At 40.8% G+C, this 19,043-nt stretch overlaps 1 protein-coding gene across 1 annotated transcript in view; it reads left to right on the top strand.

Moving 5' to 3' along the window:
• Window positions 1–19,043, top strand: part of LGR5 (leucine rich repeat containing G protein-coupled receptor 5) — a 96,289-nt gene that overhangs the window by 45,232 nt on the left and 32,014 nt on the right. The window contains exons 3-4 of the mRNA XM_050897227.1: window positions 12,885–12,956; window positions 14,573–14,644. Coding sequence (XP_050753184.1) covers window positions 12,885–12,956; window positions 14,573–14,644 — 144 coding nt within the window. The remainder of the gene's footprint in view (window positions 1–12,884; window positions 12,957–14,572; window positions 14,645–19,043) is intronic.

The raw sequence follows: 19,043 nt of genomic DNA, 5'->3' as shown, positions 1-19,043 counted from the left end.
TTCACAAAACAAGGGCCCTGATGTTCTGGAGCTGTCACTGCCTTTGTTGCTGTCCCTTTGATGCCACCAAAGCGAGTAACAACAAAGAACTCTCCCATGTGGATGTGTCAGCCTGACACCCTCCAAACTGCCCTTTTTGCTGTCTTATCAAGAATGACAAGATGAGGAACAAAAAAAAGAGAAACAACAGAGCAAATGCCTTACTAAATCAGAGCTACTTGCATTGCTTGTTGAATAGCTTGTGCTGACAGACAATTATTCTGGAAATGCTGATGCAAATTGCACGGAGCAACCTTGACACTGAAGTGCTGTGCATCTGTGGTGTAAAGGGGCAGAAGGGGAGAAGATGGGGGAAGGAAGAAGATAAAAGAGAAGTGAAAAGAGTAAGATATGCATGCAAGTGGAAACAATAAATGTTCTAGGTTGATATCCAAGAAACTTTGTCAGTGCTGCTGCATTGCTCTTACTGAGCGTGTGTTGAAGTTCATTTTTGGCTTGTAGCTTGTAAAAGCTTTCTGGAACTTGTAATTTATTATCCAGCAATATTCGTTAGGAACTAGTTTAGAATATCAAAAAAAGTCATAGGAAGAGCTTTTTGTGTTTTGCGATCAATACAGATAGTGAAATTATGCTTAATTAAACTAAGGTGAAACGATGCTTTATTAAACGTGCTATATATCTGTAGGTCCTGAGGCAGGATTTTAATTTAAGTCTTACACATTCTGTGTGTACTACAGTAGCAAGTACGCAGAAATAATTTCCTTTTTTGTCAGTGGAAGTTCAGCCTGTTTATAGACTGATTGATTTCAGTGCAGTGAACACTTCTGATACCTACACTGTTCAATTTTCCACTTGCTTAGGATCATGGGTAATGAATTCAGTCAATATCACATTTATATCTAATAGGTTCACAAGCACAGTAAAACCAACTTCTCTCTAAGTTGTTTTTTTTAATTTCCAAACAGGAGTAACAGTAATTTCTCCAGTAATTCTTTGGTGTTGCTTCATTGTACCACTCAGAAAACGGTAGTAACCTTGAAACTTGCATCTACACAATCTGTGTCCTTTGCCTATCACTCAGGAATGACAAAACAGCTAACACATTTTTCATTGTTATAGTTTCATCATGGTGTGTTGTACTGCAGTACACTTCAGCCAGTTCCTGTTATTAATGATTATTATTATTAGTTCTTACTCTTTCTGGTGATACTGGCACTACTGGGATAAAACCAAAACCAGCATCAGAAGTGTAAATGACACTTCGAAGACCCAGCCTAGGAAATGTGATGTATATGATCCACCATTTCTTGCCCCATCTTGCTGTAACATTTAAACACTGAGAAAGGAATTTTAATAAATTTAAGATTGTTCTGGGAGTAGTGATTTGGTGACAGCATTCTTCAAACACAGAAGTAAAGTTATGTCTCTTATTGGTTGTATCCTTGGGATCCACCGCTGGGAATCGGCGTGGGATTTCCTGGCTGCTGTTGGAGTACCTCCCAACAGTTGGCCTTGCAGCAATCAGAAGGCATGTACCTGGCTGCCTGTTTAGCAGAAGGGCCCTGTTGGAGCCCTGTGGAAGGGCGCTGCCTTCTGCAGCGCTGAGAGCAAAACAGCTTGTTCTCAGCGCTGGCCGTGGACAGCTTCACAAAAGGAGAGATCAGTTGTCTTTAGCAGTTATTGGATCACACTCATGCCAGGTCCAGAAAGAGTCTCTGCCTTTTATAAGTGAAGAAAGAAATAGTACATTTTAGACCATATCCTTAACTGACAAAAATCTATGATCTGTTTTATCAAAGCCAGCTCAAGACCAAATACACACTGATTTCATTCCAACTGCTTGAGGTCAGTTGGAGTTATTCCAGTTTACACCCTATGAGAATTTGGCACATGCATTTTAAAAGGCAATTAGGCCCTAGAGCAAGAGCAGGCTGTATTATATTTGAATTTCCAACTAAACTGTAAGTAGCAATAAATATAATATACAGCACAATTACGACTTGCACACTCCCCTCCCCTTTTTTAAGGAAAGGAGAATATCTTTACATTTTCTTCTTTGATCTCTCTGAGCATCAGGTTATTTTAACGTATCATTTGACCCACATTTCTTTTTATATTACTATAATGATTACGGTTTTAATTAACATGACAGATTGAAATATAAAAAAATAATTAAAATACAGAGTAACATTTAAGTTCCTAGTCTAACAAAGTAATTCCTCAAAAACATTTTGAAATATATATGTTGATATCATCCATTAAATAACTAATAATTAACACAGTAATTAATCACCCATTAATTCGTACATTTCTATTGCATTGGCCCAAGAATAATCACTAAAAAATACCAAATTAAACTCTTATCTCAAAATTTTAGTTGACTTTGGGTAAGTGCTTGATGAGTATCCATATTGTCAAAGTTTTTTGATGTAAGAAGCAAGAACATTTTATGTTACCTATTTATAGTTGTATATGTAAGCTGAAGAAAATTATGGTCATAGAAATATATAAATTATATATTGGCAAATATTTATATAGTTGGACTAAACATATGTGTAGTTGTGTGCTTGTGTATCTTTGATTAAGTTTGACAGGAAACAAAATCGAAGCAAAAGATTCAAGATTGGTAATTCTTCCTTGAACAGAGGCAATTTTTTATATCCAGAACAAGTTGTTTTAGAAAAAGATTTGGAAATTTATGTTTTCCTGTTATACTTCCATGTTGTTGCTCCACAAACAGCCATTTCGTTTATTAGAAATGGAGATAAGAGTTTTAGGATTGGAACTAGCGCTATTGGTACAACTCCTCAGAGAAGAGTAAATTAGTGGCAAATACGATACTGAGGTAGGATGCAAATGAGAGTCTTATTTCTACTTGTGTCAGCACAAATATTTCCACATACATCAATGAGACTAAGATTTCACCACGGATCTTTATCAGTTATTCAGAACAATTATGGCAGTTGGAGAGGTGGATCAGGCTTTTAAGAAAGAAGTTTCAAATTACAAAAGAGAATTTCTTATCTGTACACAAGGCATAAAAGACCCAATCCACGATTACATGAATTTTAATGGAATTTTCTACATAGCATACGAGTGTTTTAGCACCAAATTCAGGAAGGTTAGTAGCACATAGCAGTAGAACTGTCCCAAATGTTGGGGTTTTTCACTGTCTCAGGCCTTCTGTACTTTCAATTTCTATTCACAAAAGCAAAGATTTTTTTCACCAGTCTCTCCGTTCTTCTGTGTAACTCCGCTTCAGTTTTCTGTCTGGAGAGTTTGTTAGTTGTAGTATATAATTTAGCAAATCATAGAATCATAGAATGGTTTGGGTTAGAAGGGACCTTAAAGATCATCTAGTTCCAGCCCCCCTGCCATGGGCAGGGACACCTTCCACTAGATCAGGTTGCTCAAAGCCCCATCCAGCCTGGCCTTGAACACTGCCAGGGAGGGGGCAACCACAACTTCTCTGGGCAACCTGTTCCAGTGTCTCACCACTCTCACAGTGAAGAACTTCTTCCTTACATCTAATCTAAATCTACCCTCTTTCAGCTTAAAACCATTACCCTTCATCCTATCACTACACTCCCTGATAAAGAGTCCCTCCTCATCTTTCCTGTAGGCCCCCTTAAGTACTGGAAGGCTGCTATGAGGTCTCCCCAGAGCCTTCTCTTCTCCAGGCTGAACAACCCCAACTCTCTCAGCCTGTCCTCATAGGGGAGGTGCTCCAGTGCTCTGATCATCTTTGTGGCCCTCCTCTGGACCCGCTCCAACAGGTCCATGTCTTTCTTATGCTGGGGGCCCCAGAGCTGAATGCAGTACTCCAGGTGGGGTCTCACGAGAGCGGAGTAGAGGGGGAAAATCACCTCCCTCAACCTGCTGGCCACGCTTCTTTTGATGCAGCCCAGGATGCGACTGGCTTTCTGGGCTGCGAGCGCACATTGCTGGCTCACACTCAGTTTTTCATCCACTAATACCCCCAAGTCCTTCTCCACAGGGCTGCTCTCAATCCACTCATCACCCAGCCTGTATTTGTGCTTGGGATTGCCCTGACCCATGTGCAGGACCTTGCACTTGGCCTTGTTGAACTTCATGAGGTTCGCACGGGCCCACCACTCAAGCCTGTCAAGGTCCCTCTGGATGGCATCCCTTCCCTCCAGCGTGTCGACTGTACCACACAGCTTGGTGCCACTGGCAAACTTGCTGAGGGTGCACTCAATCCCACTGTCCATGTCGCCGACAAAGATGTTAAACAGCACCGGTCCCAATACTGACCCCTGAGGAACACCACTCGTCACTGGTCTCCACTTGGACATCGAGCCGTTGACCACAACTCTTTGAGTGTGACCATCCAGCCAGTTCCTTATCCACCGAGTGGTCCATCCATCAAATCCATGTCTCTCCAATTTAGAGACAAGGATGTCATGCAGGACAGTGTCAAATGCTTTGCACAAGTCCAGATAGCTCCTGAGCTTGGAGGAGGTGATCCTTGAATATTAACCAGCTTTCTTGGGCCCCTCTTCCCTCCAGGGCTGTATCCCATGGTACTCTATCAAGAAGATCCCTGAAGAGCCCAAAGCCTGCTCTCCTGAAGTCCAGGGTAGCGAGCTTGCTGTGTGCCCTCCTCGCTGCCCTAAGGATCTTGCACTCCACCATTTCAAGGTCACTGCAGCCAAGGCTGCCCTTGAGCTTCACATTCCCCACCAGCCCCGCCTTGTTGGTGAGAACAAGGTCCAGCACCTCTCCTCGTTGGCTCCTCTGTCACTTGGAGAAGGAAGTTGTCATCAACGCATTCCAGGAACCTCCTGGATTGCTTATGCCCTGCTGTGTTGTCCCTCCAACAGATGTCGGGGTGGTTGAAGTCCCTCATGAGGACCAGGGCTTGTGAACATGAGGCTGCTCCTATCTGTCTATAGAGGGCCTCATCTGCTCAGTCTTCCTGGTCAAGTGGCCTGTAGCAGACCCCCACTATCATGTCATCTGTCCCTGCCCTCCCTTTAATCCTGACCCATAGGCTCTCAGTTGGCTCCTCATCCATCCACAGGTGGAGCTCCATGCACTCCAGCTGGTCCTTGGCATAGAGGGCAACACCCCCTCCTCGTCTCCCCTGCCTGTCCTTCCTAAAGAGCCTGTACCCTTCCATTCCAACACTCCAGTCATAGGAGTCATCCCACGATGTCTCCATGGTGCCAGTAAGATCATAGCCCTGCAGGTGTGCGCACGTCTCTAACTCCTCTTGTTTATTCCCCATGCTACGTGTGTTTGCATAGAGGCATTTAAGTTGGGCCCCCCATGAAGCTGACTTACTGGCTGGAATTCCTTTGTGCTGCTCATCAGGTGCTCTCCTGCTGACCTGTGATCCTTCTCCAGGCTCTGGACATCTATTGCTGGCACTGGTATCAAACTGGTAGGAGTGGGATGGATTGAGGTTCCCCTCCCCTGGCAACTTCAGTTTAAAGCCCTCTTCACCAGTTTGGCAACCCTCTGACCGAAGATGCTCTTCCCCTTCTCTGACAGACAGACCCCGTCAGCCCCCAGTAGACCAGGTTTCTCAAAGCAAGTCCCATGGTCTAAGTAGCCGAACCCTTGGCTGTGGCACCAGTCCCGTAAGCATTTGTTGATTTGCCAGATTCGACTGGCCCTTTCAGACCCCTTCCCTTTGACCCGGAGGATTGAGGAAAAAACTACCTGTGCTCCAGAGTCCCTTACCGCCGCTCCCAGGAGTCCATAATTCTTCTTGATCCTCCTCAGACTGCTCCCGGCTGTGTCACTGGTGCCCACATGAAACAACAGTGGCGCAAAATAGTCAGTGGACTGTACGAGGCTTGGTGGTCTCTCGGTGACATCCCTGATAGGAGCACCCAGTAAGCAGCACACCTCTCTAGAGAGCACGTCACGTCAGCAGATGGGTGCCTCCGTACCTCTCAGAGGAGAGTTGCCTACTACTATCACCCATCACCTTTTCTTAGTTGCGCTGGTTGTTATACGGGGAGCAGATCGGGCTGCCTTACTCAGCTCTAGCACCTCTCCTGATGTGATGGGTCTTTCCTCTTCAATCTGCAGAGCAGTGAAGCGGTTCTGCAGGGCACCTCAGGCTTCAGGGGAAGTCCCTTCCTCCTGCAGGTCCTTGCCATTGCAAGCTTCCATTCTTCTGCGTTATTGGTCCCCTTCCGCTCCGTGTGTGCTGGTGGGGGAGTTTTTGGCTGTTTGGCCATGGACTGTGGGTCCACTGCAGACTGCACTTGGAACCAGCTATGTAACCCCTTCTCAGCCTCCCTGATGTTATGCAGCCTTCTCACCGCCTCCTGCAGCTCAGCCACCTGGTGCAGGAGGCCCTCCCCCTGGGCACACCTTTTGCAGGCAGGCCTGCTGCCTGTCCCTGCCCCAGGAGAAAGGTGTAGGCACTTCCTGCAGCCTGAGGTCTGCACTGCAGCCTCTCCCTTCAGCAGCTCCGTCCGGGTGGAGGCACCGGCCACCGCTGGGGTAGGTGGTGCAGACCCCCCGGCCGGTGCTGCAGCCTTTGCTCTCAGACGAGTGCCCACCGTTCTGCCTTGAGGGTCGGGTAGGATGAGCACCCTTGACCTGCGCAGATGGCCACAGAACGGTGCCCGGTTGCTGGGTTGTGTGTACTTCAAGCCTCTCCACTTGGCCAGTGGAATGTCCCTGCTTCGAAGAGGTGCCCTCCTGTGCGAACTGAGGAATGAAACATCTGTTTTCCAAGAAAACAGGCAAATATAAAACGGACTGAATTGTGACATTATTGATGTTAACCTACTCATCTTTAAACATGCATACATGTATATATAACCAAATTCATGACAGCATTCTCTTAGCATGTGCAGTTTTTGCTCTCATTCCATAAATAAAATCAGCAAACCAGTTAGTGAACAGAAGTAAAATACAGAGTCAAAGGGACATCAAGACAAGACAGTAGTTCACAGAATTATTTTTGTAGAAATCCGTCAGTATCTTTGCACAGTTGAAGGATGATTTCAGATTGCATTCACAATTACATTCTGTATAGGATATTGCAGTACATGTGGACTGATTATAATGCAACACAAGTGATGCAATGATATATAACCTAATCTGTATTAAGGGACATGCATTGGCACTAGTCTAGAAACATTGAATCAATCTGGTATTGCTCTTATAGTTTGCTGGCATAATAAGAGTCCAATATATTTATCATAGATTTGAGTGTAATGAAGTTCTACTTAACTGTATCTGTTCTGAAATAGAATTACAACAAATTTCACTGGATTGTCACTTCTTAATAGTGGAGCTTGTCTCCTTTCACACTGCTTATTCCTGTCATATGTTGAGCCACATCAAGATCCAGAGTGCCGTCTATTCTCCTACATTTCAGCACCTTGCAAGATTTGATCGGTAACTTGTTCCAGAAAATTCCATTGTGCTAATCCTGTTAGAACACTCATGAATATTAATTAATGTAAACGTGTGCTTTTTCCCAAGGAGACTATTATCTTCCTTTCTTATCCTTCCTATAGGTTTGATACTACTAGATTTTGAAATACACTTTACAGGTGCTTGTTCAGCATTTGCTGGACTAGATCTTACTCAAGCAAAGAAGAAAAGCAGCCATTACCCATATCATACTGTCACTGTCTGCTGCAGACAATGAGGAGTAGCTGGGTTAGATTTACCACAGCTTCTTCCCACAGTTAGTGGAGAGGTGCTTTCTTTATTAAATGCCACAGCTTGTTAGCTGTAGAGAGAAGAGTTTTTAGTGTTTCAAGTTCACCTTCTATCCCAGCAGGTAATGAGGAGATGCTTGATACCAGGCAAGGGTTGTCCTGATGCAGAAAACTTCCACGCACAAAGCAGTTTTGAGTTGGCGAAGAAAAATTTTTATACTAGAAATGTAAAGGAAATAGTTGACTGTGCTCAGTCACAACTTCATGTTTATTTGCTTCTTTCTGAGGAATGAAGGTTTTCTTTTCAGACACAAGCAACAATTGAAGGAAAAGTTTCTGATCATTTTCAGAGCTTTCTGTGGGTGTCTCATTAGTTGTGTTGTCTTTGGGAATGTTCTCCTGACTTGGTAACCACCATTTCTCAGAACTATGACACTGCAGGAGAGGTCAGAATACACCAAAGGGGTAAACAGATGGGGAACACTCAAAGGAGAGCCCAGACACACCTTTTCTTAGGTCTGACCATAGCCCATGAACCTGACCTGCAGCACTGCAGCTATTCCAACAGTGAGCAGAGATTGCCAGCTGGGCTGAACTGCATTGAAAGATATTTTATAGATCGTTGCCATTTGAAAGGATGGAGGCAACATGCTTTTCTCTAAGCTCATTTTACATCTTTTAGAAAGAAACATGCAGTGGTATAAAAACTTAGCCTATGCTTAAGCGAAAAGTATCCTAGTATCTTGACTCCAACAGTGGCAAGTAGCAGGTACTGAGGGAAGCAGGTGGTAACACTTCCCCATAAACTTTTCCAGCCTCCATTAATTTGCAAAATTATATGAAGCAGTGTAAGTAAAATCTGGTTCTAAAATAATATAGCTCCAAAAATATGATCCAAAGTCAGTAATGCTGTGTGCTTTTGATTGCTTTTTCATTAAAGAGATGTGATACATTTGAGCGTGAATGTATTTAATGAGATATTTCTAAAATAATGTCAGAAATGCTGGAAATAAAAGAAATAACTTTTTAAATTGAAATTCGAAGTTGTTCAAACAATAGAAGCCAGCCATTTGGTTATGTAAGTGCTATAAACAAGCTAGTTCATTCCTGCTCTTGGAAATCGTTAACTAAATGCTGAACTATAGAGACAGATAGTTTGTCCATCCTCATCTGTTCAGGGAAAGCGATATTTACCCATTCAGACTAAAATCACTACCCAAAGTCCATCCAAAGTTCAGTAAAATACTGGGCAGCTTCCCTCAAATAATTCAGGGTAATAGAAAACAAAATCCCTGAAGTGGAGAAGAGTAAACGCTGATAGATACTTGATAGGTACTGTAGTGTCAACAAGGGGATTAATTTTCCCCTGTGCCAAGACTGAGAATAGAAACACAGTAAAAGCAGGAAGAACCCGCAAGGAAGGCATTAAAAATGGTCAGGAACAAATAAGCCAAACTTAATGAGCTTTGCGGCATACCTTAAAGAACTGGCGTGCTAACTTTCATCCAAGAATATTGAAAGAATTAGACAATGATACCAATGAATCATTTTTGCTGATTTTTACCAAATACCACAATGCTGGGGAATTCCAGAGGGCTGGGAAGATGCTACTGTTGTGCCAGTGTTCAGAAGTGGTCTCATGGAGCGTCTTGGGAATAGACGTGGTTTGCCTGAAGTCGGTTCCACAGAAAATCATGAAAAGGGCGTCATAAGAGAGAATTTAATATGGTAACTGAAGGTCAGACAACATCATTACATAGAAAATAATTGTTGCCAGTTGTCTACCTTTTCTGACATTGTCAGTTTGCTTGGTGAGAGAACTACACAGACATACATGTATTTTGACATTTCTGATACATTTGATGTAGCCCTCTACTGAAATATGTAGGGCTATACATGATGAGCGTGATCTTCTCCTGCATAAGCAGAGGAGTATCGTGTAAGATAGTATTAATCACTGTCTGCAAAACTAGTGAGAGCTCTTTCCAAACTGAAAAATATTCAAAGCAGAACTTCAAGAATGACCTGAGGTTTGAAAAACTCTTAAGGAGTAAATGCAGAAGCTGTCTCTACCAAAAAGATTAACATGTGATTTTATCAGCCTAAAATGTTTGTACAAGACGTATTTAGTAATTGAGAAGTTGTGATCTAAAAGGAAAAGAAGCAGAATATAAAACAAGGGTTGGAATCTGAAATGAAACAAAACAAAAGAAAAGCGGAAAAAATTACATCTCAGTTTAACAGTGCGGGTAACTGTCACTCAGAACAACTCAGGAACATGGCTCAGCATCCCTTGCTTACAACTGTCTGTTTGTTGGCTTCAGATATTCCTCTAAAAGGTGTTGGAGCTGTGGCCATGCGGAGGGGTCAGGCTCTTAGAGTGGTATATTATGGGTGGCCAGATGATCCAAATGGACCTTACAGTCAGAATGACAACAGTTTAATCTGGCAAATCTTCAATGTTTGACAGAAAACCTGGCCACAAAAGGAAACAGGGAAAAAAGTTACATGGAAAAGTTTTAGCCATCAGAGACCAGCTCAAATACAGCCCAATGCAGTACAGTCTTACTAAAACCATCCTGAATGTCAGGGAGACATGTAGCATGTACATGTATAGGTGTGTCTCTGTGCTTAGGTGTTTCTTTCTAAATATATCAGATATACATTACAGGTGCCATAAAAATGTCTTAAAATTATGACAGTCCATTTTCAAAAAATGCCAAACATGAAGGCTTACCACAGAAAGCCACGATGATGCTCTGAAGCTGGGAAAAGTGAGTATTACACATTGAAACAAAACTTTAAAGCTGCGTAGTGTCCCAATTAAATTGCCGCAGTCCTGCATTTGCAACAGGGAGGAGCATGCCTGGTAATTGCCAGAGCCCTTCTCCAGCCGTGCTTAAACAGGTCTGATTTTCTCAGCTAGCCCATTTTATGAAGAGTATTCCAGTTCAAATAGGCGGTATGGACATGTAGTGTGTTTGGCAGTTTGCATTGCGACAATTATGAAAATTGCTGCAACACAGCCGCTCTTAAGAAGGGATGGTGGCCTGAAAGAGCACCAGCTTGAGTCTTTAGACATGTGGGTTTAGTTCTCTGCTCTTTATCAGGCTTTCCATATGAGTCTCAAAGCAGTAACTTAAAGCCAAAAGTGAAAACCTCAATACCTGTACCTACTTTTTTTCCAGTAAAGTTTTGCAGACTCCTCACTTTCTGGTTCATGCCAGGCTCATGTCCAGACTCATGTCCAGTCATGTCATTAAAATAACAGAGCAAAAGGGTGCTGTGGAGGTGAAGCAGTCTTTAGTCTTTCCAAAAAATCATATCGTAACCTGAGATGAGCATTAGATAGGTCCTGAGCCTCTACTAGTCAGTGATGCACAAATAGCACTTGCTTTCAGGGCCCCAGTCTGGTGTGCCTAGCACACACCTGCTTGATCCAGCAACAGCCCAAAAGTCATTGCCATGTTCGTTCAGAATGAAAGCTGAAGCTGGAGAAGCCCCTCACACATCTGAAAAAAAATAGGCTCAGCCAGTGAGTGCCTCACCTTGGAGTAAGTGACCCAGGTTTGATTCACTCATCTGCCTGCAGGAATTCAGGTGCATGTGCCCAGTTCTCAGATGTCTGAACATCAGACTCCAGTGTACTCCAAAGTGAGAGACAAGCTCAGCAGCTCTGTCTGAAGCTGAGCGCCTCTGCAGAGCACAACTGAATTCATTGAACAGAGAAAGGAAGAGCCACTTGCTTGGAGTTACAGGTCACATCGCTCAGCAGGTGTGTGTGTAGAGGGAAGAGCCTTTTCCACAAATTGGAGATGCCTGCAAAGTCTTTGGAGCAGGAATCTAGAATCATGTTTTCTTTCTTTAAGGCCCAATTTTTATTTTTATTTTCTGTATGAAAGAGGTGTCTAAAGAGAAGGTGTGCTCAGGACCCTGTAGTTAGCTTGGGGCAACTAAACTCCAAAGGAAAACAACGTTTAAGGGCCAGTCAGTGCTGGATCTTTGGGACTGCAGTCATAAGCACCTGGCCTTTTCCATGAACAGTATTGGCAACTCTGGTGCCTACTTCAGTGCTGTAGGTTCCTCTCTGGCAGCTTGGTACCTAAGGCATTTTCTGGATCTAGTCCTGTGGTCTTTCCTAAGGGGCCAGAGGTCAAATCAAATGTCAACTCTGTTATCACATCAGCTGGTCTATGGTAACTGCAATTTTGGTGTGCAATATCCTCGCTGATGGGAAATATCACTTCCACTTGGCTTAACTTGGTATGCAAATAGAAGAAGGTTACATCATATCAACCCGCATTTGTTGCCAGCTAAGAGCAGACACTATGGCTCTACTGACACAAAGTAACTTGACTGGGAATCTGACCCCTACCAGTCAGTTTTCCAGCTGGGGTGCAGGTATCGTAGCACATGCATGCTGAGCTGAGATGTCAGGAGGCTAAATGCAAGGTGCTCTGGAGTTGCGCTGATGGGGAACATGGAAATGCCGTTATTTCACATCAAATACACAATCTCTTTCCTAGGCACAAACCTTACAGAATGCAGTCTTTTTTTATCAGAGTTAACATGCTTTACAGAGGTATTTGTTGTATTTACCTAGGTCTGTAAAATACTTTCAGGTGTTCTGAGAAGAAAGATGCAATAGAAGTAGGGAAAAAAGCCTTACAAATTTTATCAAATACACCTTATGCCAATCTATTACACGTCTACTCACAGGGAAAACTGTGATTCCACCAGTACAGCAGTTTTATGTGTAGTTACTTTTAAATGAACTGTGGTCATTACTATGTGGATATATTTTGATATTAGTGCAAATGAGTTAAATGTTCACAGATCTCATACATGCACAATTCCAAAAGTGCATGCCTGTAAATCCAATGATGCTAATTGTTGTCAGTATATCTCTAATTTAGTTGCTGAGATTGCTCTAATCCTTAAAAAGAACAATATGAAGAATTCGATGTGCATTCTAAACCTTAAGCTCAATTGCAATGAAATTGCATTTTGTCTCTGCAGTCCAGCTGTCAGTTAATCAACTGTATAGTTAAGGAATTTTTTTTTTGCTTTTAAAAGTGTATTAATGACAAAACAAGGCTCTTAAACTACTGCCTCTGGCATCAGTCCCTCAAACATAGCTGTGTTGCACTTTTTAACAACCAAATTAATTCCACATGAAGAGAAAAAGTATTCACTTTTTTTCTTTTCCTTTTTCAAACTTTGCAGACGTCTTGCAGGAAATGGCTTGACATACATTCCTAAGGGAGCATTTGCCGGCCTTTTCAGTCTTAAAGTGCTGTAAGTAAACTGTGTGTTGTTTGATATATTTCTGATTTCCTAAATGCTCCAGGGAACTAATTAACCAGTGAAGTTTTGATCAAGTAAATTACATATTTTGATCAGCTCATTTTGAACAATTCAACTGAAGATACATATGAAGATCATTAAATCTTTGTTTTTTCATATAGAAGATATCCTAAACACAAAGGTTGGAAAACATTAATGGCATTCTAAAAACAACTTGCTCATCAAGTAGATGTCTCTGTACAATATCAAAGGTAAAAATTGATTCGGTTAATAGTTTCTTTAATCGTCTCAAAAGTTCTGATTTCAAGTCTAAAAATCTTAGTGAACTTTTCATGATCACACAAAACTGAGGGTAAATTGCCTTCTCCTTTTCTTGAGAGCCAGGGGGAAAAACATTATTGTGGAACACCATGTCATTTAAAATGCAGTTTGTGTTTCATATCTTGTTCTTTGCGATGTAATTACTGTAAGATAAATTATAAAAAATATGACAAAACCCTGTATTATTTAGAGTAATAAGACAGTATATATAGTTACTAAAATTATTAGCAGGCCACATCTCACAATATTTATACTAGAGGGGATCTTTGCCTATGTAAAGTTCACAGAAACTGTATTATTAGCAAGAACGCCAACCTCCTAGGCAGCGTCAAGCCAAGCCAGATGCTACTGTAAGAGTATACAAAGCTCTACTGAAAAAATACATAAGTGGGAAAGAAGTATGAAGAGCTTCCCACTCCATCTACTCCTAAGTTGGCCAGCTGCAGCTCTTGTTGGCCTAAGGAGATTTAGGCCTGCCAAAAATGATTTCATTTACAGTGTCCCATCGAGTATGCCTCATTTTGAAGGCAGCATGCACTACTTCAGTTTTACCCACGTAGAATCCTTTTATATGTGTAGGAGTTGGTCCAAACAAGGATATTAGGTGGTGTGAATGAAACTGTATTCAAAGGGAGGAAAGGATTCTTTTGGAATGAAAAGTGATTTTTCAATCTTTGCAAGCTAAATGATGTGATATTTCAGAAAAAAGATTTGTCAGGTCATTGCTAGCAACCTTCTGTTTGAGAAAATTGATTTCATTGGGAAAAAGTCAGCAGTTTTTACAGAGATAAAATTTTATTCAAACCAAATCATAAACTCCCCATACAATTGAAAGTTCTGTTTGCCATAGTAGCATTTTCCTGAGTAAGGATTTCAAGAGTCAATCTTTCACAGCTTTCTCAGAGTAAGAAACTGAAGCACTTCAGAAGGAAAACAAAACCAGTACATGAGGATGACAATTTCAGAATCACTGGAGGCAATTAGGAGCTCAAGCCCTATTGAAAGCAAACCGGATTTATTCTTTTAACTTCCTCAGCTGCTTTGAAAATCCTGCTCAAAGCTGATGTGTAGCTGTTAACAAAGCTAATATGCTACAGGTATTTGTTTGCTTTGAAGAGAACTGGCATTTGACAGGGGCAGGGGAACGGAGTATTTGTGTAGCTTTCCTTTGTTTGTAATCTTGAAGTAGAACCAGTACAAAGGTGGTAAGCTTTGAAGAAAATTTACAATAGAAAGAAATTATCTTTACTGTGTTGATTCTGGGTTTTGTGCTACTCAAAATGTAGGATGCTGCAGAATAACCAACTACGCCAGGTTCCTACTGAAGCACTCCAGAACTTGCGCAGCCTGCAGTCTCTGTGAGTATACTTGATAAATCAACTTGTAACCTTGCATGAGCAATAATATATGATTACCTATTAATCACCTGTTAATATCACTTAGTAATGTGCTGAATCAACTTTTTCTTTTAGCTCTCTTTGAGCTGCTTTTCAAGAGAATTGTACTCTCAATTAAACATCAAAAGTGACTGATTTCATTCCAGTAATTTCATGACACCGGCAGCTTCTTTGCAGCATTGTAAACTGGTTCACCATCTGAGAAGACACTCCTTGCCCTGCAATGCTTTCTGTCTGTCAAGAAGAATATCATCCCTTGAGCACTGGCTTGTTAAGATTCTTTACCAGGGAAAAGAAAGAATCCTAAATGACTCCCTTGTTTTTTTTCATTTGGCATAATTTTTTTCTTTTCAAGCAGTGTGGAAAACACTATTAACTCATGAAACAAAGTGTACTAGAGGATGCTTAATTATATTCTGTGCTTCAGGCAGGTCTCCATATTTATAGTTCTTGACTGTGCCATGCTGACTCAGTCCACGAGCTTCAGTTTTAACAGAACTCTTGCCAGAACTGCTAGACCAGGAGTGAGGATTGGCTGCTTCGTGGTATGAATGAAATTATTTTGATGTGCTTCTGCCCCATAACATAAGGATGGTTGTACCAGGTCATGCTAAAAGCTGACGTAGACCAGTATCCAGTCTTCAACAGCAGATGCCAAAGGAAAACTAGAAGGTCTGGCAAAGAATATAATAATATTCCTTTGGTAAACTCTCCCAGCTGCCGGAGGTTTATACTCAGGGACTCACTGAGCCTATTGTGGCTTCTTTGAATTTAATAGCTCTTAAAGAATTTTCTTCTATGAGTTTGTACGATTGCTTTTTGAGCCAACGTAACACTCATGATTTTTTGTGGCAGCATATCTGCTGATCGGCTAGCCCTGTGTAGCATGGTGAAGTACCTCCTGTTACTTACTTGGAACTTCCCACCACATTTGATGTCCCCTAAGTGCAACATCAAGGGAAAGTGGAAACAGCAGTGCCTTATTGATGTACACCAGATTTTATAGACATCTGTTGTATCTCCATTAGTCATGTTTTTCAGATGTAGGCTGTTAGGATTGTTTCTCATGTGGGAGCTATTCCCCTCCTCTGGTCATCCTTGTCACTCTTACCGAACTTTTTTTCAGTTCTCATAGATTTGATTTGAAATGAGTCAAGGAGGGATCAGACCTGCACAGCATGTTTAAAGTGTTTGCACACCATGGATTTATAAAGGGGAATTATGGATGCTTTTTTGTTCTCTTTCCTACTAACTCCCCAAACTTTGTTTTGCTTAATTTTTTTAATCTTTACTGAACACTGAGCTGTTATTTTCATACTTATTACAACTGCAGGACCTCTTTCTAGCATGTTAGTAGCTACTCAAGAATTTGTCATGTAAGGTTTGAATTGCCTTTTCCCTAAGTGCCTCACTTGACACCTATCCATACCGAAATTCATCTGCCGTGTTCTTGTTCAGTCAATTGAGTATCATGAGTTCCTTCTGCTGCACTTGCAGTTCACATTTTGCAACCGCAAGGCCACTCTTGCTGTCTCAATGCAGGACACAGTAAATAGAGTATGTTTCTGAATTATCCACAGAATTCCATTGTCACCTGATAAAAAAAAAAAAATTACTAAATTTTCTAGAGGATCTACTGATTTAGAATGTGCAGTGTAAAATGTCTAGATGATTGAAGACAGGCAGGCAGGTTCTTTGGACAGAGGAAAATGTGAACTGACTCTTCTCTGTGCTTTAGTTGACTACTTTGTATTTTGACAGAATTATTTTGAAATAAAATTCTTTTCCTAAAAAGTTCCAAGATCCAAATGTGGAAGTCAATCTGGAAGTTCAAATAACTACCACAAAAAATGTTGCTACAGTGTGCACTGATCACCAACATCACTGGTAAAAGCCTAACAATGACAAGGATAGAGTGAGCACCTGTACCAAGCCATCCAGTCTGGTTAGAGTTAACATGCATTAGTTGAGAAATGCACTGTGTTGAACATGCTCTTCTTTTTTTGTGTATAAAAAAGTTCCACCAGAAGGTTAACATCTTTTGCATACATTCAATTCAGCCAAAATCTGAAGAACAGAATTAATGAAATTAATTGATTTTCAGCAAAATTATGTCATCTGTGTATAACTTACCACTACACAGACACACATTATACTGTATTAGCTCCCAGGTTCTTATGTCCGTCTTGAACAACATTTACCTCCTTAGTTAACAAAGCATTCGTTACGGTTTCTAAAGGTGAAACAGCCCTAAGAATTAATTATCTTATAATTGTTATTTGGTCAGTGCCTTTTTTCTTTATTGACTAGACACAGACTGAAATATCTCAGCCATATACTTTTGAGGTTACAGTTCTTTCCTTTGATCTTTGAAAAAGTCATGAGAAAATGCTGGTCTAGTGACTATATTAGATTTTCTTTCTGCTAAACAAACAAAAAAAATCTTGCTGAGATCACATCACTCTATACACATTCTGGACCAAAACATGATAAGCCAAGCAAACAAGAGTTCCTTTGTTGCTATGAAAGAGACTGTTGAATTTTCAGCTCAGTTTCTAAACAAAATGACAGTCTCACTGAGGCTTTGTTGCAAGTATTTTTTTTCCTTGGGTGAAAAAGTTGAAGAAGTAAACCAAACATAGTTTGTGCAGTCTATGTAAAGGACCGATATTTTGTGACAGAATTAAAATAGAGGGAGAATAGGAGTGGTTAGTGGAAACCTTTAGACAGCTGTGTAGCAGACCCAAGATGGAATGATACGGATTTGTACAGAAAAGCTACTATCACCTGAAAGACGATCACCAGCAAAAGAGACCTCTTTAAGGAAAAGAAAACTATTATTCTTTTGTTTGCTTAAACGGGGTTGTGCCTGTCAGATAAAGGTGTGCACAGATTCAATTTCTTGTTTCATATAGTCTAGGAATTTTCTGTTCACAAGGTGATTCTTGCATTGGTTTCTGATTTACAATAGGAATTATTTCTTGAAACCTTTGAAATAGCAGGAGTCTTTTCAAGAGTGTAATTAAGAGGTTAAAAGCCTTCACAAAGGCAATTCCTATAAGATAGCAACTTCTTGTATTTATTATGTTTAACTATGCAGGTGGCATGATTTCTGAAAGCCTCATTAACCCTTTGCTTTAGGTTAGTATAGACGCGAAAACTGAAAACTGGTGACAGGACTCAAATCTCTGCCTTTTGTGGTTTTACTCAAGAAAGGCAGTCAAGTAGAGGGGCAAGCCATACTAACTGCCTTGCTACCTTAATCAATGTGAAGAGAATTATGTTAAAATCATTGTTATATAAGTATACATATATAATTGTGTGTATGTACATGCACAATATATGGTGCACACACAAGTTTTCCATGTTCACTCGTAATGCAAATTCATCACACATTTTTGCACAAAAAGGTATTTCTGGATGATATGCTTTCCTTATTATCCAGTTCCAGGCTCAAAAATGACAGTATAGGTATCAGTATTGATAGGCACATATTAATCGTGGCCTGCGGCACACAGAACAAGAACTGATGTATTGCAGGAACAAGCAACAATTTCTTCCAGTTTCATGTCCAAGTTGTAATATTGCTGGCATGCAGAATGGCATGACAAGTTTTAGTGATAAATATTCATAAAGTTCCTAAGGCTTGACCTACCTCTAGAATAGATCGGTCTTCTTCAGACAGCAGGTATTATTCAATAAATACTATAAAATGAGAAATGGACACAAAAAATTAACCAAAAAAGCCTAAGATTTGTGAATTTCATCTTCAACAGCAAAAATCTATGAGAAAACCTTTATACTGTTGCCTCAAAACAAACAAACAATATGGTTTTTTCTGTCACTGAAGCAAAAAATTAAACAATACTAAAATCTTCTCTAATTTTATAAAAGTCTTTTGTAGTTCAATAGTCAACAAGAGTGACGTGCTACTTTTTGATTAATAAATGAGTTCAGCTACCAGAGCTTGGACAATGATTGTGTAGGACTCCAGTTCCCTTTGTGGCAGGAGAATTTAAGGAAGTAAACAGAACATGTCGATTTTTATATGTGGTTCTGATCTCCAAGTTCAGCAGAAGGATATCTTCAGCTTATTATATGAGCTATAGTTTTCCTCTGAAATCCAATGTGAATACAAATTATCTGGATTACTACTCCTAACAATTCAAATGGCATTTATTTCTGTTAAGCCAAAAAGAGGAAAACATGTTCGCCGGTACCATGATTGAAAGGGAGGAACACACAGTCACTGATGTGTCACAACTTAGATCTTGGCAGCGGGGTTTGAAGTATCACTTGAATGCTGTCTTCCCTGTTACTCACCTTGAGCAAATGTATTTCTTTAGAACCGACTATAAGC

The sequence above is a fragment of the Gymnogyps californianus genome, chromosome 1, assembly GCF_018139145.2.
Source record: "Gymnogyps californianus isolate 813 chromosome 1, ASM1813914v2, whole genome shotgun sequence".
NCBI classification, from domain to species: Eukaryota; Metazoa; Chordata; class Aves; order Accipitriformes; family Cathartidae; genus Gymnogyps; species Gymnogyps californianus.
Note: the sequence above shows the minus strand (reverse complement) of the source record. Positions and strands in the feature narration are given on the sequence as shown.